We start from the raw sequence: 20,620 nt of genomic DNA on the forward strand, positions 1-20,620 counted from the left end.
GTCAAGCAAAGAAAAGAGTGAGAGCAAGTGTAAACTTTGTAAATGACTAATGCAAGGCTGTGTTATCTGTTTAAAAGGACCCAATATCTGATGCAGCAAGTACTACAGACAAGAACTGAAAGGTTAAGGGCCCTATGAGGGTGAGTAGCTGACTTTTTGTGTATGTGTGTGTTTTGCGTATGTCTCCCCCCAGAGTTTTGACTAGCTTGTACTGGGTATCTAAAAGGCTACAAAATAAAATCTACAAAATATACAAGATGGTGTAACTGCTATCCAAGTAAAACTGAAACAGTGAAGTAATTTGTAGTTGCAGTCACATGGAATGTTTTTCTGCACAATTCACAAAGCTTTGTATAGATTGTTAATTAGTGTTTTATGAGGAAATTAAAGGTTGAGATTGCATTGGTTTGGACATGTACAGAAGAGAGATGATGAGTATATTGGGAGAAGGATGCAAAGGATAGAGCTGCCAGGGAAGAGGAAAAGAGGAAGGCCTAAGCAAAGGTTTATGGATATGGTGACAGAGGACATGCGGGTGATGACTGTAACAGAGCAAGAGAATGAGGACAGGAAGAAATGGAACAAGATGATCCGCTGTGGCAAACCCTACCCTAACGGGAGCAGCCAATAAACAAAGGTGAAGAAGAAGAATTTTTTTCCAATGTTGTATATGCCTTGTTGCTCTGTTTCCTTAGGCGACTTTGTTCCTTTAATGTGGGAAGTGACATCCTTCGCATCTTCTACAACTCTATGACAGCCAGGTGCTGGGCTGGTAGCATCACCTCAAGACAGGCCCACTGAATCAACAAACTAATTAATAATAATAATTATTTGCATTTATATAGTGCTTTTCTCACTACTCAAAGCGCTCAGCAATTGCAGGTTAAGGACCTTGCTGAAGGGCCCAACAGAGCAGAGTCCCTATTGGCATTTACGGGATTCGAACCGGCAACCTTCCGATTGCCAGTGCAGATCTCTAGCCTCAGAGCCACCACTCCGTTAAGAAGGCAGGCTCAGTAATGGGACACACTCTGGACCCCCTGGAGGTCGTAGTGGAAGAGTGAATTAAAACAAAACTGAGTGCCATTATGAACAAGGCTGCACATCCTCTCTCTGACACACTAACACTGAGGACTTTCAGCCAATGAATCATTCATTAGAAATGTGTCAAGAAACACGACTGGGGCTCCTTCATACCAACAGCAATACTGCTGTATAGGGCCTCACTTGGACTGTGAAAGCCAAGTCAGACGTTTTTCCTTCTTTTTATTTTTATTTTCCTTTTTTAGTCATTCTGGTATATGTTCAGGCCAAAGTGTGTGTATATTTATTTATTTACTTACTTATCTACCTACATTATTTATGTACTGTATCTACTAATTTAAAGAGCTTCTATAACAAGCCAAATTTCCCCCAGAGACAAATAAAGTTCTATCTATCTGTATACAGTGCTTTTCCTATCTATCTATCTATCTATCTATCTATCTATCTATCTATCTATCTATCTATCTATCTATCTATCTATCTATCTATCTATCTATCTATCTATCTATCTATCTATCTATCTATCTATCTATCTATCTATCTATCTATCTATCTATCTATCTATCTGTGAAGTGCTTTGAGCATGGGAAAGTTGCTATATGATTAACATGCATTATTATTTAATTCAGTACAAGCTGTAGCTTTTTTGCTGCCTTGGGCAAAAATAAAAATATGACCATCAAATTGTGCAGTCTTGAAGGAGGTTGCTATATTTATTATTGCTCAATGAAGATCAGAGTTGGAGGAATTAGGGGCTGAGCACCAAAGATCACCTGAAGCCACCCCATCCCAATGGAAACGTCTATCAGTGCATTTTCATGCACTCTAATAACCCACTTATTCATAGAAACCCAGTTTCTAAAAAGCCACTAGGATAACACCTTTTTGGTCAAGTAAACTAATGACAGGGTTACAATTAAGGATTTCCCAATCTGCGTGTGTCTTTTGCCATCTGCTGGCCTGCACATCTGTTAGCTTCACACACGCATCCAGAAGCTACAGTTTGAAAATGGTAGAAGCGTCCACAAAGCTGAATGTTCTTGAGGCAAATATTTGGATAAACGCATCATTCGTGGTTGAAATAAGCTGTATTTTTGAGTATACTAAATTTATATTTATGAGCTGAACATACAGTGCCAAGTTTAGCAGCTCAATCTCAGGTATAGTACATTAAAAGTAATGTGCATTATGTAGTTTGATTACATTTTAAAGTAACAAACCTAATGCACTACTCGTTTTATTGAAATAGTAAATGTTATTATCCACCGGCAGTGGGGGAAATACACGTACCAGTTTATCGTTTGCAGGGTTCAGTTGTACAGACAAGCAAAAAAGTGTGCTGCCTCTAATCTTGTAACATAAGCATATTAATAAAGCATCAATTTAGTTTAATTACTGCTGTCTTCAACAGATATGTTAAAAACAGTGTGATTGGGTGATACAGTGGCTGATGTTCATATTACAGACCATCAGGACACAGGTCGGGGATGTTTAAAAGGCATGAAGGTGATTTACTTCACAGCACATTAAGGACAAAACGTATTAATAAAACACAAGAACACACCTTTGGCTGTGCTTATGGTCAGTTTCATATATGGGTAATAACAAATGGTGGCAAGTCAAATGTTCAGTTTTTCATGCAAAAGAAGAAAAAAATAATGCAAAAGCAACACATTGCATTTTGTAATAAGTATATAATGTTTGTTACTTTTTTGTAAGTACAGTAATGCGTAATATAACTAAGCTACTTTTAAAGGTAACGCTCTCCACACTGCTCGGGGGACACAGGTTCCTTTCAGATTCATGACTGTCGCTGATGATGTTTAATCTTTGTAAAGCAAATGCTTATGACGCCTTTATTGGGTTTGCCAACAGATATCTCCATAAGTGTACGACCACCTAGTACGATTATACAGGTATTGCAGATCCGTCCCTGATTTTATTATTATAATCACTGGTATACAGTGATTTTGGTGCCAACGATGTCTGAACCGTTTTATATTAAGTTTATGGTGCTGATTAAGAATATGACTTTGGTTTTGCCAGATTGGCTCTAGATTCTGAGATATTTAATAGTTAATTAATAGATTAACGCAACACGTTTGAAAAGCATTCAGAATTGCAACAATATTTTTATATTAGTTACAACTAGTAAGTAAACAGTCTAACATCATACAAGAAAGAAATTAAAAACATCTACTAGTGACAGGAAAAAAGTTATGTATGATTTGATTAATTAATACAGTATTAATTAGTTATTAATTGTTATTAATGTCAATGCTTCAAAAAACGCTGTTTATGCGATTTCCTTTTATGTGTGTCATCAGGACAATCACGTTGGAGACTCCAACAGTAGTCTGCCATCATGTGTATGTCCCATCTGCCTTGATATCTCTCCTCCATCACCTTCATATCCTGGTGGAACCTCTCGCCTTTTTCCTTGCTGAAGTCTCCAAGGTTATCTGGAAATCTGTTTAAATGGCTATGGAGATAGTGCATCTTTATGCTCATATTAACTCCCAAAATTTCTGAAGTTAGCAAGCATATCTTGCACCAATTCTTCATAATTGTCTCCTCTGTGATTACCTAAGTAGTTCTTCACAACAGAGACAAAACTCTTCCAGGCCGAAGCCTCAGTGTCATTCATGCATTTGGTAAAATTGGAATCGTTCATGAGTTTACGAATCTGAGGACCATCAAAGATTCCAGCTTTTAGTTTTTCCATGCTCAGTCCAGGGAATGATCTACAAATGTACTTGAAGCAATTACCCGTTTTGTCCAAAGCCCTAACAAACTGCTTCATCAATCCTAGCTTAATATGAAGCGGTGGGAGAATGATTTTGTTCTTGTCCACCAGCGGCTTGTTGATGATATTCGCAGCACCAACAATCATTTCTTCCCTTGTAGGCCATGACACTTTTGTCCAATGATCTTACTTTGCCCTGCTATCCCAGAGGCACAAGAAGCATGGGTATTTTGTGTATCCAGATTGCTGTCCAAGCAAGAAGTTCACCATCTTCAGATCAACACAAATCAACCACTGATGTTCATGATAACGGATTTTCTGTAATACGATTTTTACATTTTCATATTCTTCTTTAAGTTTTGTTGAGTGAGCAATGGGAAGAGACGCATAATGGTTACCATTGTGCAAGAGAACACATTTCAAGCTTCTAATGGAGCTGTCTATAAAAAGACGCCAGTCTTCTGGTCGATATTCTGTTAGTCCCATTTAAAGTACAATTCCTGGGATATCATTGCAGTATACAAGTTCTTCCTCTTGGTTGAAATATGGGAGAAGCCTCTCTTCTCTTGTCCGATAGGCTGTAATTTTTACTTCTGCCTTTATAAGATTTCGTTCATTAAGTCTGGATGCTAAAAGTTCAGATGCTTGCTTGGACAGATGTAAGTCTCAAATCAGGTCATTGAGTTCTTTTTAGCTTAATGGTTGAGGCGTCAAAGAGCTTCCCTCAAATTCACTTCCACTGCTACTACCTGCCATACACTCCAATCCCTGCCTCTCTTCAGAGACTGACAGTGGCTGGTTTGGTAGTCTGGTAAACACTGGTATGGGAACGTCATTGCCATGTGGAACAGATTGTCTTGCAGATTCCAAATCAGGATAATCCCAACGAGCTTTCTTGTAACGATTAAAGCCTTTAATCTTTACAACACAAAAATAACAATCGTCACACCAAAGTTTAAACTTTTTCTTTCACCTTTTGTCTACTGTTGTAGGTGCTCCACACATGTTTTGCAAACCATATGTGGAGCCCAAGACTTATCCTGGTCTCCAAGCTGTACTCCAAAATAAGCCAGGTATACTCGATGCACAAAGTCTGTGATATTTCTTCTTTGTTTTTCAACCATGTACTCTCCACAGATGTAGCAGAATACATCAGGATTGTTGATGCAGGCTCTTCTTGATGAAGTCATAATTTTTACATGTATTTATATACTTATTAAGACAGAACTTTTTGGGTATAAACCAATACTGGGTTGACAAACTTATACTGTAGCCGACTTCTTTCCTCTGTAAATTCACAGTTGAATTCTGGCTTAAAAAAGTCGCTTTTACAGCATTGTAGGCCTACAAATTGAAATACAAAATAATTATATGGGATATTTTATTACCTAAGACACTTGTCATCACACACAAGTCACATTGGGAGAATGCATTATTTTCATGGATGTCCATTATCTCAAAAACTAGAACCAATTCAGCTAAAGTAATGGGATTTTTGAATTCAGCACCCTCAAAATACCCTAAATCCATTCAAAAAAGAATTTTTTTTTTTGTAGACCTGTGTGACAGATCACTGCTCCTCTTTTCACACAAACTTCTTCAACAGTACAAAGTGTCATCTGTGAGCAACGTTTAATATATTATATTTTAAAAGTATATATAGATTTATTCTAAACAACGCTATTTAATAGAATAAAAATAAAAAGCGCATTTTCTTATGCTCCGTAACACATCGTCCGCGATGCGGCTCTGCTCCAAATGCGCGCCGGGAAAATGAAAAGCAGCTAGACGGGTCCTCCCGTCGAGCTCTAATATCCCATAGTGTCTCGCGGTACTTTGAGGTGGAGCCTGTGTACTAGCTGACAAACGGTACTCTATGGTTTAGCCCAAGAGAGGGGGATTAGGGTTTGGAAGAAGAAAAAAAAAAAAAAAAAAAAGACAAGGAAAGAAAAGAAGTGCTGCGAGGATAACATTTGCACTTTTTTATTAAGTCAGTAACAGCCTGATTCTTGGTAAGAAGACGTACGGATCCGCGGTGAGTGAATGGTCGCCCTCGCGTGGTATCTGAGACTTGTTGGCAGCGCTTGACTTCACAGAAGGACCGCCGACGAGTGGCTAGAAAATCGAGGCGCCATTTTTCCGCGGAGAGCGCCGAGCCCGTTTTTTCCACGTAAATGTGGCGCAGAGTGCTGGTTTTGGACGGGTAGGCTGCGTCCGGTTGCGCATTTGCGGGGGAGCGGTCGGTCGGTCATGAGGAGGAGGAGGAGGAGAAGCGGCGGCGGCGCAGGGAGGCTCGTCTTCGGACCATCCGCTGGCTTTTTCCTCTGTTTGGCGCACGCCGTCTCGAGTCTGGAGTCGCTTGCGCCGTAATTATTCGTTTCTTTTGAATGCTAGGATGGTAAACTATCGTTTTAATCGCTTTAACGTCTAACCTTTGTCCGGGATCGCCAGGCAGTGCCGCGCGGAGCAGAAAAATCGAGTCTGGAGCTGTGAAGGCCTCGTGTCGGGCCTGTCCGTTAACTGCTGTGTCGCAGGATTAGAAATAAAGTGGAAAAAACTAAAACTGCGCGGCCGGCTACTGAACCTTAATTCTGATAAAAAATACCGTATGTCATGTGTGTTTATACTTCTTATTTGAAACCAAACAGACGGCATCGGGTTACTTGTTTTTGCGTATGTTTTTGTGTGGCATTAGAAGCTAACAATTGTAAAGAAAGAACAGACCCCTGTGCCTCTTAATTTGGGGGCGTCAGCATGTGCTGAGGGTACAGCTTCGCAAATGGGATTCGTCGAGCTTCAGAGGTGAACCTAGAAAGTGATTATTCTGATTGTTTTGATTCGAATTTCGATTGTGGGAAGTACTCACTCAGACCTGGCAAAATATAGGGTGAAGTGTGCGTCTATAAAGGGAAACCTGCTAAATTACCGTGGAAATGCGGTCAAGTTATTTGAAATAGAAGTGACATCAGATTTGTAGTGTTGAGTAGTGCTTAAAACTACGGGGCCTGCGGTATAAAGTTATTCATAAGACAAGCCAGAGGTCTGTATAATCTGTTACTGTAAAAAGAGTAATAAACAGTAAATACGACTTTAAATGTATGCAACTTCATTTGTCCCCCGGGAAGTGTGACTTCATAGAAGCTTATTAATTGAATAGTTTGTGACAAATGACACCTCCCTCATAAATATACAATAGAATGAGTAAAAGGAAAGAACTTCTGACTTGACAGTGCCATTCCCAGCAAGGCGCTATAATGGCTGTTGATGTAAAGGAGATAATTGGGAAGTTGGAACATATCTCTGCTCCCCTGTTGTGATTTAAAATAAATTAATAATATAATCAAGAATGTTTTTTTTCCAAGTTTCCAACAATCAATGTGGTACAGAACCGTATAGAAATTCTAGAGTTGTAAGTAATTATAAACTTATGACTGGGTAGCTTTATTTCCATTGAGGCACTGAACAGGAATATTGCTGCCGGTATAAAGAGACTTGGTCGTGTTTCTTGACACACTTCTGCCGAGTAATTCTTAACAGTTAATATACAATGGCTTGGTGTCCCATCAAAGTAACTAGGGTGTGTGCCCTGGGGCCCTTCTCATATAAAAGAAAAAAAAAAATGCATAAAATTTAGGAAACGTCAAAATTTTCACGGCCAGTACAGACACTCATTGTAACCTGCTATCCAGCACACAACATTGCCTCACAAAATCTAGCCAAGAGTGTTGTAATTACTTCTAGGGATTCTAATAAATGTCTGACTAGGCTAAGAATTTGTCCTACCTCAGAGTAGGAGATAAGAAGTTATGAAGTGTCCTGGTCCTAGCCAGGAGATGGAGGCCAGATATTAGAATGAATAAATGATTTTATGGCACCCCTTGCCATAAATTAACACTCGTGATGACATTTAATAGTTTTCTGATTCTGACACTGATGGCTTCACCACAAAGATAATAGCAATAATCAAAGTGGTAGAACAATAATGAAAAAATAGTAAGGTAGGATATTGCTTTAAACTGTGGGTAATTGTTTCCACTTTGCAACATCGTGAATAATAATACCCTAACGAACATGAGATGGTAAGACCAAGACACACCAAATAAGAATAAAGTCTGATAACGAGCATGTCTATTTAACAATGAGTGATCCACAGCTGTATTTTTAGGAAAATTGCCTTCCCACTGTTATGACACGCAGTAAACACCTCATTTAGTAACAGTTTCTGAAACTAGGCATGGCTTTTACGGTCTGTTCCAGAAGTGGTGTTCACTGTTTTCCCGATCGTTATAGAGACTTGTGTAATGTGTCCCCCACTATGATCCCCTTTGATCTTCTGCAAGACTCTATTTAGTCAGTGAGCTGGGAGTCTCCACCTGCCTTCTTGAACCTTCTCGGTCTTGTAGTGTGTAACACTTTTTTTTTGTATATGATTTATTAATCCCCTAGGGGTAAAACGTTTCAGGGGATCATAGATTGCAAATATGACATTTCACTCTCTATAACCCCTTCAGCCTTGCGTATCTTTAGGGTAATATGCCAGCTACTACAGTTTACATCCATGAGCACCTGGGTGTTAATTCTGTGATTTAACTTGAGAATCTCATATGATCCATGATTGAGGCAATGGTCTTTGTTTGTGGCAATTTGCATGAATACAGTTTGTTTTAACTTTAATCTGCATGTTACCTCACTTCGTCGTAAGGATGTTCAAAGTTTGGTGCAGAATTCAAGAAATGCTTGGTTGTGACAAATCATTGCTATTGTAAAGATGTTTTTTTCCCCTGTGTTTAAAAAGTATAACATTACCAACACAGGTGACAGTAAATTGCTGAGGATTGATTTCCCATTTTTGGAGTTCTGTGTGACATGATGTCAGATTTGGCATTTTTTCTGTTTTTTTGTGTTGTTCCAATGCACATAAAGGAAATAAATGTGTATTCCAAAACATTTGTAATTGCAACAATTTTCTGGGAGAAATGGTGCATTTTCTGGGAAAATTCCAGGGGTGCTGATAATTTCGGCCATGATTGTATTACTTTATCAGATGACTGAATTGAATCACAAAGGAAAACAAAAATCTTTTGTCCAAAGGTGGGAATTTTAAAATCTATTTAAAAGATTAGAACTAAGGTATTTAGCATTTGTATAATTGATGCTGCAAAACAGACATTACTGTACTGGACAGTGATACTGCAGATGAAGTTTTGTAAACCTGCTTTATTTTTGCATCCTTTAACAAGTATGTTGAATTACAGCATTGCAACACTTCATTCACCGGCTTGTTTTGTGTCTAACTCAATTGGGACTCTCAAAACACACACTGTATTACCATATTATATCAGTTTTTATGATTTACTCAAAGAGTGAGTACTGGAGACCTTAATACAACTTTCACTGTTACTGATTCAGAAATAGCGGTAGATTACAGCTGGTAGAAAATTACATAGAAATGGATCTTGCTTTGCACTAACAGCAGAATTCTAGCATGGTGGAAAATGGAAAAAATTCCATTGCTTACTTTTGTGGTGAAATCATTCGTCTGTACCGAGTGAGTGTTTGTTTCAAGAGGTACTGCTCTGCAGAGTTCTCAGCTTCTTGCAGAATGTTGTTGTCATTCTTACTTTTCTTGACCGAGTACTATTGTGAATCACGACACTGTGCAACTAAGGCTGGGTATTCGCACTGATGTCCCGATTCGATTTTGGTTTTATCTTGTTTGAATTAGCATTCACAGATATATTTGAAGTGCTTCCTTTTTTTTTTTTTTTTTTTAGAGATTACTTAACCATGCATAGAGAGCATCAATTTAATTTAACACATTTCAGTAACACTTTTTTTGAAGAAGGATGACTACATAGTGACTTTATAAGCGTGGAATGACATTTAAGAAGCAATACTTGATTAGTAATAAACAGTTAATATCAGTATTTGCAAGATGTGGAGCAAAATGTCATTGATTTTTTTTTTTCACAACACTGCAGTCATTCAAAATTAACCATAATTTAAGAAATGTGTATTGCAGCATGAGAATCCATGCATATTATGGGTGTCTCCTTATTTTAATACAGTGCAATGGCATATACTTTATAAGACATCATCTTGCAAATAATTATTATAAAATAAAATATTGCTCCTTCAATAAAACATATTCATTCTCCATATAGACACCCTTCAACTAAACTGTTGGGCAAATTTATTCTGCTATTGAACATTTTATAATTTTGAATTAGTCGAAATTAAAGATACAGCCGGACAACTCATGTCTTTCTATAATTCTGCAAGTTACACATACCTTCAATTGTGTAAATCAGTCCGGAAAATGTTTGCTCGCGGTTCCTCTTCAGACAAAATGGAAGCATTTTAAACCAAGAATCTAAAGCTGATGTTTGTTGACAGCGGTGAGGGGTGAGTGGAACATATAACATATATATTATTAATTTTTATTGTAATCATTCCATACAAATAGATCAATTTATAACCAAAGAACATAAACGAAAAATAACCGACCATCGTGACAGGCAGCGAGGCTGCTCCTGGTGTGACTGCCATGTAGCGCTCTTGTTTGCAACACATTCGCCACAGTTACCAAGTCATTTTTAATGTAGTGACGTGATTTTTCAAGTCAGAATCTCCTGCCATGGGTGTCCAGCTGTCACAAGTTAGGTCACTCTCCGCTGACCTGAGAGACATGGTGGTGCTTTGCTTAAGATATTTATAAAACCTAGATTAAATAAGTAAACTCATTTGCTTTTTAGTTGGTGTAGCATACTGCATTTCCTGAACCTGTATCATTTATTGAAAGCTCATTTTCGATAACATTGTAGGGTTTCATATGTTTACAGGTAAAAACTGCTATTGATTATGAGGGAAATTAAATGGAAGATTGGCGCTAAACACAGTCTCCAATGCAGATTATTTAGGTTCTATTCCGTCTAATGTCGACTGAGATTTAGTTTCTGGGTGACATCAGAATAAGTGATTTCCCAAATTGGTTACGTTACAACCAGGGCTGTGGAGTCTGTAGATAAATCATTTGACTCCGATTCTGACTCCTTAGTTTTCGGTACTTCTGACTTCGACTTTCCGACTATCTCTATTTAACATGCTAATGTATTTTCCATGTTGATTGAAGGAAGGCAATATACACAACATTTAACCACAGAACTACTGGCTAGGAAGCTGACTCTCTACCATATTGGCCAAGACAAGAACCCCTGAACACACATCAGGCCATAGCACACACCTCCACCTACATCATTACACTTGTTTACACTCAAATGAACTTGTTAAACACATTATATCTGAAATAAAATGAAAACACTTTTTGTAATGTACCATAATCCAGATTACAATATGTGAATGTCAGGTTGTACAGTAATCCCTCCTCCATCGTGGGGGTTGCGTTCCAGAGCCACCCGCAAAATAAGAAAATCCGCGAAGTAGAAACCATATGTTTATATGGTTATTTTTATATTGTCATGCTTGGGTCACAGATTTGCGCAGAAACACAGGAGGTTGTAGAGAGACAGGAACGTTATTCAAACACTGCAAACAAACATTTGTCTCTTTTTCAAAAGTTTAAACTGTGCTCCATGACAAGACAGAGATGACAGCTCTGTCTCACAATTAAAAGAATGCAAACATATCTTCCTCTTCAAAGGAGTGTGCGTCAGGAGCAGATAATGTCACATAGATAGAGAAAAGCAAACAAATCAATAGGGCTGTTTGGCTTTTAAGTATGCGAAGCACCGCGGCACAAAGCTGTTGAAGGCGGCAGCTCACACCCCCTCCGTCAGGAGCAGAGAGAGAGATAGAGAGAGACAGAGTTTGTTTTTCAATCAAAAATCAATACGTGCCCTTCGAGCTTTTAAGTATGCGAAACACCGTGCAGCATGTCGTTTCAGGAAGCAGCTGCCCAAAAGATAGCAACGTGAAGATAATCTTTCAGCATTTTTAGACGAACGTCCGTATCGTCTAGGTGTGCGAACAGCCCTCCTGCTCAATCCCCCTACGTCAGGATCAGAGAAAGTCAGCGCAAGAGAGAGAGAAAAGTAAGCTGGGTAGCTTCTCAGCCATCTGCCAATAGCGTCCCTTGTATGAAATCAACTGGGCAAACCAACTGAGGAAGCATGTACCAGAAATTAAAAGACCCATTGTCCGCAGAAATCCGCGAACCAGCAAAAAATCCGCGATATATATTTAAATATGCTTACATATAAAATCCGCGATGGAGTGAAGCCGCGAAAGGCGAAGCGCGATATAGCGAGGGATCACTGTACTGTATAATAGCTCAGCTGAACTTCACACTAGTAGTAGCACAACTATGCACTGGGCTTTATTCTTACATCACAGAAATACTTAATTATGGCTATTGTTTGTGAAATGGGACATTTGAGCTTGCTGTATTTTTTTTCACTACAATTTAAATTTATTAGGAGTCGGAGTTGATACGTTTTTGCCGACTCTGTTTCTGACTTCAGGTACCCAAAATTGTCTGACTCCTCGACTCCAACTCCATAGCCCTAGTTACAACAATACTTTTGAGTTGCACAAATTTAAAATATGACTTTTCTTTTATCCAGTGGTTCTTTAACAATGTACAGTTTGAATGTGTAGCAAGTCCACATGTCCGATTTAAGCATTAAAGGTGAAAATTTCAGTTGGGGAGCACACACCATTTTAATATGTGGTAGTAAAGTGCTTTTTCCTTGGAAAGCTTTAAGAGGTGCATTAGCGAAATCTAATGGATTGGATGCCAAAAATGAAGATAATCAAAAAATCTACATACAGCAATATAGAGATTCACAAGATTGATCTTGAGACTCTTAAGAACTGATATTAGCTTGTTTAAATGGAAAAAAAAAATGTTTAATCGGAAAATCAATATTTTTTACACAGACCAATGTGCGACCCAGTTTTAGACAACATACAGCCCATTGGTCACATGCTGTATAAAATCCTATGTATTAGGAAATTTCCTGGGCGAAGCTGAGTAATGCAGATAGTACAGGCTATAATGTAACTAATGTAAATAAATTGGCAGATGAAAACAAATAGCAGTTAGTAGTCAATAAAGCATAGGAATATTTAACTACAGTAGTAGGCGGTAGCCTTTGTGTTAACGTTAATATGCATTATAAACCATCCCAAAAACTACAGTTCCCACATGGCTGCAAATCTAATCAGCTTTCACATTAGTCTTCATTCCACAATTGAGTATTAACTATAATACACACAGTATATGAGCAAATGGGGGAGTAGTGTCACTGTTAATTCAAGCAAGCACAAAAATAACACTTTATATACCCAACGCAGGCTGGCATATATTAACAAATAACTCCCACCACATGATGTTTAGAGACTAGACACAAATGTTCGTCTCAATTGTGTATTCAGCCTCACATCAGCCTTGAACCTATTTTCTCTTGTTATGAACTTCTCTTTTCTTGGATATTGCACTGGGTTAGGAAAGATACCAGTGGCCATGGAACTGAAATTAGCATTGAATAGAAAAAATGACAACAGGTCCTAGTCCAGTGATTCATTAAATGTGTGGTGTACGGGATATGGGACGCAGGAGAAGCACCCCAAGCCCTAGGTTATGGCTGTGCTAAAATGTGTAGTGGTAAGTTGAAATTGTGGTAAGTTGAAATTATGTGTTTCAAATAGGAACAGTAAAAAGAATGGTGGTTAAGGTTTATTTTCAGTTAGTGAAACAAACATGAAGTAAATGACACATTTTTGATACGGATGAAAAGAAAAGTCAAGTAAATACGACAAAGCCTGTCTTTCTCTCGGCTTCACTGTCAGTGTGGCCTAGAATGAGAAGACACTGTTTTGTTTTGCATGTCTGAAAACTCTGGCAGCTCACAGTATGAGGCCAAAGAAATTAAGAATGCACATAGACACATTACACACCACAGTTCTGTTAATAACCATTCGACTTATTTTCAGAGAAAACTAAATGTATAGCATGAGCAAGAAAGTCGTTTTGTAATAGCAGCAACAGTGAATACCAAAGCACAAATAGTCTCGTACGAAGTTGCCTATAGAGTTGCACAAAGCAAGAAAGCACACCGAATAACAGGAGCGAATTCTACCCACAGCTTTGGATATAGTGTCAGTTATCTTAGATGAGACTAGCGCTTCGAAACTAAAGGATATCTCACTGTCAAATGACATGATTACAAGACGCATTTGTGACATTTCAAATGACTTGGGAAAAATGGCTCATTGAAAACCTACAAGAAATGAGTTTTGTTTTACTAGTTGATGAAGCTAATGATAGCTGTAAAGTCTGCTTGTTCATTGCTTATATTTTCTTTTTTTGATGCTGTTTTGCAAGTAAGGAACTGTTTTGACTGTTACGTTGTTGATACCCGTCTGTCACAAATCACTCCTGACACTCTTCTCCACCCATTCCACCCTGCCTGCACTCTTTTTCTCCTCTCTTCCACAATCCCCATTACTCTGTACTGTTGATCCCAAGTATTTAAACTCCTCCACCTTCGCCAACTCTACTCCCTGCATCCTCACCATTCCTCTGATCTCCCTCTCATTTGCACACATGTATTCTGTCTTGTTCCCACTGACCTTCATTCCTTTCCTCTAGAGCATATCTCCACCTCTCCAGGGTCTCCTAAACCTGCTCCCTACTATCGCTACAGATCACAATGTCATCAGCAAACATCATAGTCCACTGGGACTCCTGTCTAATCTTGTCTCTCAACCTGTCCATCACCATTGCAAATAAGAAAGGGCTCAGAGCTGATCCCTGATGTAATCCCACGTCCACGCTGAATGCATCCGTCACACCTACCACAGACCTCACCACTGTTCCTCGTACATATCCTGTATAACTCTTAAGTACTTCTCTGCCACTCCAACTTATTCATACAATACCACAGCTCCTCTTGAGACACCCTGTCATATGCTTTCTCCAGGTCCACAAAGATGCAATGTAACTGTTTCTGGCCCTCTCTATACTTCTCCATCAACACCCTCAGAGCAAACATCGCATCTGTGGTGATCTTTCCTGCCATGAAACCATGCTGCTGCTCACTAATCATCACCTCACTTCTTAATTGAGCTTCTACTACTCTTTCCCATAACTTCATGCTATGGCTCATCAATTTTGTCCCCCTGTAGTTACTACAGTCCTGCACATTCCCCTTATTCTTAAATATCGGCACCAGTACACTTCTTCTTCACTCCTCCGGCATCCTCTCACTTTCCAAGATTCCATTAAACAATCTGGTTTAAAACTCCACTGCCGTCTCTCCTAAACACCTCCATGCTTTTGGAGGTATGTCATCTGGACCAACGGCCTTTCCATTCTTCATCCTCTTCATAGCTGTCCTTGCTTCCTCCTTGCTACTCTGTTGCACTTCCTGATTCACTATCTCCACATCATCCAACCTCTTCTCTCTCTCTTGTTCTCTTCATTTATTGGCCTCTCAAAGTACTCTTTACATCTTCTTAACACACTCTCCTTGCCTTATTAATATGTTTCCATTTTTATCCTTTATCACCCTAACCTGCTGCACTTCTTTCCCGGCGTGGTCCCTCTGTCTAGCCAATCGGTACAGGTTCTTTTCTCCCTCTTTAGTGTCCAACCTCTCATAGAACTCATCATACTTTAGCCTTCGCCTCTCTCTTCACCTTGCACCTTATCTCCTTTTACTTGTCTGCTTTCTGCATCTCTCTGACTGTCCCACTCCTCCTTTGCCATTCTCTTCCTCTGTATACTCTCCTGTACTTCCCCATTCCACCACCAGGTTTCCTTTTCCTCCTTCTCTGTCCAGATGTCACACCAAGCACCCTTCTTGCTGTCACCCTTACTACTTCTGCTGTAGTTTCCCAACTGTCTGGTAACTCTTCAATACCACCCAGTGCCTGTCTCACCTCTTCCCTCCACTCAAACTTGCAGTCTTCCTTTTGCAACTTCCACCATTTGATCTTTGGCTCTGCTCTCATTCTCCTCTTCTTGATTTCCAACATCATCCTATAGACCACCATCTTATGCTGCCTAACTACACTTTCCTCTGCCACCACTTTGCAGTCTTCAATCTCCTTCAGACTGACTCTCCTGCAGAAGATGTAATCTACCTGTGTGCATCTTCCTCCACTCCAGGTGTCCTTTAAAGAAATAGTGTGCACCCCAAAGGTGGTACAGGAAGAGAATCCGGATCAGAAAGGTAGGGAGAGGTGGGTCTTGGTCGCAAGGCACAATATAAAGGGGGCATCAACCCCAGAATTGGAAATGTCATACAGTTTTCAGGTCCTTGTGGAGATTTTGAGGTGGTATGCAGGCATTAGGAGCCCCAATGGGCCACCTCAGAACCAGTTCCCCGAAAGAGAGAGGTAGTGGTAGTAGGGGACTAAATCTTTAGTGGGATTGAAGTGCAGGTTTGCTCCAGAGACAGTCTTGCACGGTGTGTTACTTGAAGGGTGGATAGGCTCTTGGCCAGAGCCAGGCTAGATCCGGTTGTTGTTGTTCATGTTGGAACAATGATATACATAAGGGTAGTCTGTCAGTTCTGTGATCCATATTTAATGAGTTTGATGCCAGGCTGAGGAGTAAAACTTAGAAGTTAGTCTTCTGTGAAGTTCAGCAAGTGCCACGTGACGGTCCAGGTAAGATTGAAAAGATTAGAAAGCTTAACGTATGGGTCAAATCTTGGTGCAGGATACAGATAGAAGGGTGTGGGTTTATTGGGTGTTCCTTTTGGAACAGATGGGACCTGTTCCACTGTGACAGCTTACATCTAAACCGGAGTGGCACCAGTGATTTGGGGAGGCATATGGTTAGTCAAGGATTGTTTAAACTAGGGAATGGAGGAGCAGGCAGTTTAGGACAGGTCAGTGTTAGAACTCTACATGGTGGAATAAACAACAGTGTAAAAATAAAAATGCATGGTGATGAAAATTCTAACCCAGCATTTAAATGTAAAAGTAAAATGAGTAACACATTAAAAATAGCTTGCCGTAATACTAGAAGTATCAAAAATAAAACAAGTATATTGGAGTTGTATGTAGAGGAGCATAATTATTTTATAGCAATAATGGAAACCTGGCTAACAATGACGTGGATGAGCATAACAGAGAGAGATACACATTTTTAAAAAAGGATAGACAGAACAGGAAAGGTGGTGGGGTTGTTGTTTATGTCCAACAGAATTTAAGCAGAAATCTTCTTTGATTGGACTCTGAGCCCCATCTTAGCGAGGACTTGTCTTTGCCTGGAAAGCATTAGGGAAAAGAGGCCTTCTTTTAGGAATGTGTTATAGATTGCCCAATGCAGACAGTAATTTTAACACACATCTTTTTAGTAATATTAAAAAGGCAAGTTTACAAAGGGAAATTATAGTAATGGGGGGACTTTTTCTAATTGAATATTAACTGGGATTATGTAGCAAATAACGGAGCAGAAGAGCAGGGGTTTTTAGAAGTAATCAGTGATTGGTGCTTTAACATACTGTGTTAAAAAACAATGTGCTGTAAAGCTTGTCTAAATTTAGTTTTTCGTTAAAATCAGTAGTACTAGGGTGTTGTACCGTGTTAGCCATTATGAATGTAGAGAAAAGCCAAGCAAAATGACACCTTTTATTGGCTAACTAAAAAGATTACAATATGCAGGATAGAGTTGAGGGTGTAGAGGTGATTGAACCACTAGGGTCAAGTGACCATAATGTAATACAATTCTCAGTGTTGTTGAGTGTAGATTCAAAGATAAAAACTGTTAAATTTAAGTTTGATAGGGCAACTTTTGATCAAATGTGGCAAAGTCTAAGGAGGATAGACTGGGATAAGCTTCTGAGTGTGGAGACAGTTGAGTAGTTAAAGGTTTAAAAATGTTTTATATGTAATGCAGGGCAGGTACATACCTAAATTTAGAATTAATAGGAAATCTCTGCACTGGGTTAATAATGAATTAAAAAAAAGAAGCTGCAAAGGAAAAAATAAGTGTATAAGGCACATAAGACTAATAACTCCAATGTGACTGGTTGAGAATATGAGAACATGAGGGCAACCATTAAGAAGGATATTAGGGAGGATAAAAGACAGTTGGAGAGGTATATAACTGATAAGGCGAAAGATGACCCAAAGAAGTTATTTTGTGGTTTTTAGTAGTAAAAGAAGAGTCAAGGAGGAGGTGAAGTGCCTCAGGAATAGTAAAGGGGAATTAAAAAAAATAGTAAAATAGTGGATTTTCAAAATAAGCATTTGTCTGAGGCCTTCACAAGTGAGGAAATACAAGGGACGTTCAAAAAGTTTCTGCAATTTTATATTTTCGTTGGAAATGGTGAAGGCAGGAGGAGTAGTAATTGGTCGTGTCTGAGAGTGTCATGTGACTAGTTCTGTCTGGCAAGCCGGCTGCCCTTGCAATTTAGAATAAACTGTCACCCTGTGGTGAAGATGGCTATGAAATGTATAAATTGCACCAAAGAGTAACAGCGTGCCTGGAGCACAAATTCATCTCTGCATGTGTGCTCAGTATGGGGATGAAGTTCTCTCTCGTAGAGTTGTTTATGAGTGGATTGAAATGTTCAGTTATGGCCACACTAATTGTGATGGATGAAGAGTGATCCGGACGTCCAGCTATCGACGCGACCACGAGTAATGGAGAAAGAACCCTGATGTGAAAGCAGTGGTGCATCAGTGGCTACACGCTCAAACACATTTTTTGCTGATGGCATTAAAAAGTTCATACAATGCTGGGAAGGTGACTATGTAGAAAAGTGATGTAGTTTGTTTTTGAAATTCTTAATAAGTAGAGTTAAAAAAAAAAAAAAAATAAAAATAAAAGTGTGGAAACGTTTTGAATGTCCCTCCTATATAACATCTCTGTGGTAAATGGAACTACTAAGGAGGAATGTCAGTAAATGTAAAGTATTACACACAGAAAGCAAAACTGTTAAGTTTGAATACACAGTGGGAGGTCTGAAAATTGAGAGTACACCTTATGAGAAGAATTTAGGAGTCATAGTGGACTCAAGGCTATCAACTTAGTGTTCAGACGCCAGAAGGCTAACATGCACTGATTAGGCCTCATCTCTCTGTGCAGTTTTGGTCTCCAGGCTACAAAAAGGACATCATTGCACTAGAAAAAGTCCAAAGAAGAGCACCTAGGCTGATTCCAGAACTGCAGGGGGATGAATTATGAAGGAATTTTTAAAGAGCTGAGCCGTTTCAGTTTACACAAAAGAAGACTGAGGTGATATGATTGAAATGTTATAATAAAATTATGAAGAGAATTAGTCCAGTTGATCGAGACTGATATTTTAAAATGAGTTCATCAAGAACACGGGGACACAGTTAGAAACTTCTTATGAGTAAATTTTGTACAAACATTAGGAAGTTTTTCTTTACACAGATACCTGGAATAAGCAACCAAGTAGTGTGGTAGACAGTGACTTTAAAATCTAGACTTGTCTTTTTTGAAGAATTAAGTGGATAGGACTGGTGAGCTTTGTTGGGCTGAATGGTCTGTTCTCATCTGGATTGTTCTAATGGTATGTTGTTGTTTAATTGTATGTCACCTACTGTAGCCTACATTAGCCCTTATTATGCTGGAACCAGTAAAAATAAACGACAATCAGCGCAACTTGATCATGCTAACATTTCTGTCCATTTGGGCTGAAGGTTAAGGTAGTTATGTCTTATGGTTTAATTCATAAATTTTACCTCATACCAGTAACGGCACACGTGCAATGAGTACACTTATAGTTTTCATCCTGATTCTCTTTACATTTAGCATTCGTTTGCTCAGAGGTTGATCTGCTTGCTGCTTCGTGAGCAGCTGTTCTTTTCTCCACCCTAGCGGCCTGCTTCTTCTCTTCTTCCGTTGGCATCTTTTCACGTTAAAACTGATTAAGTCAGTGTTTTGTTGCAATTACTTAGTACGTTTTCCTTTATTTTTCACTTCAGCTGGCACTTAAGTCTTCAGTCTGCCTCAAGAATGATTTAAGATGTGAAGAAGTAGGGGAAGTGACGACAAAGGTGGTAGGGATGAGAACGGCGCCGGTACGCGTGCGCCGGTACGCGTGCGCCGGTACACATGCATCGCACGGCCACCCTGCTGGCTTCTGCTAAGAGTTAATTCTGCAATAAAACTACACAGACCAGTTTGAGTGGCCTTGTAAGCTTGCCTTGTTGTCCACTAGGTTTAAAATATCAGACTACATTTTTTTTACATTAGCCAGAAGTTGTGCAACTTTGGATGCTTTCTCCATCACTGTTGGTATAAAAGCACTTGAGAAAATCGTGTTATGATTATGAGTGCTATAGTTTAATATGGTGTAGACGTGCCGGGCAGCAGTTCTGTTTACTCCTCTGTCAGTAACAGTCAACTCTGGGGGGAAAAAAAAAAAAAATCAAAACAGTAAAGCGCAAATGTTTTCACCCATTATAATCATTCTTGCTTCAAATGGGGTTGCAAACAACACTCTGGACACAAGATTGTAGCTCTCATTAATGTAATAGATGGTAGCAGATATGAAAGAGTTTTTCTCAGTTTTTGGTCCAAATTTCGGTTATGACAGCACACCCATAATTCTTGGCGGTCCCTACCATTTTATATACAATATCCTTTCCCAGTTTTTGGCTTTTTCTACCACGTGCCATGATATGGTCGTAAGATGGGGCAGTTATCTCTTTAAACTTCAGACTTTACAATTTTGGCTGCCGTGTCAACCAAGTAACAAGTCAAGTTGAATACCAGACACTGTGTCATAAAGCTGCATATTCTTGCAAACAAAATCCACACATTTATCCTCTGCTTCACTTTTAGCATTAGTTGTTAATTTTTTTAGAATGACAGTTTAGTTT

At 39.1% G+C, this 20,620-nt stretch overlaps 1 protein-coding gene across 5 annotated transcripts in view; it reads left to right on the forward strand.

The window, feature by feature from the left end:
• The first annotated feature begins 5,641 nt into the window (after positions 1 to 5,641).
• rbm25b (RNA binding motif protein 25b) overlaps positions 5,642 to 20,620 on the forward strand; it is a 97,963-nt gene continuing 82,984 nt past the window's right edge. For 2 of the 5 annotated variants that reach the window (XM_028821509.2, XM_028821512.2), the window contains exon 1: positions 5,866 to 5,993. In XM_028821509.2, the coding sequence (XP_028677342.1) occupies positions 5,965 to 5,993 (29 nt within the window). In that variant the 5' untranslated portion in view covers positions 5,866 to 5,964. Of the gene's footprint in view, positions 5,826 to 5,865; positions 5,994 to 6,162; positions 6,189 to 20,620 lie in introns of those variants that run through there. The other 3 variants (XM_028821514.2, XM_028821513.2, XM_028821511.2) reach the window with 3 other exon arrangements.

The sequence above is a fragment of the Erpetoichthys calabaricus genome, chromosome 16 (genome assembly GCF_900747795.2).
Source record: "Erpetoichthys calabaricus chromosome 16, fErpCal1.3, whole genome shotgun sequence".
NCBI classification, from domain to species: domain Eukaryota; kingdom Metazoa; phylum Chordata; class Cladistia; order Polypteriformes; family Polypteridae; genus Erpetoichthys; species Erpetoichthys calabaricus.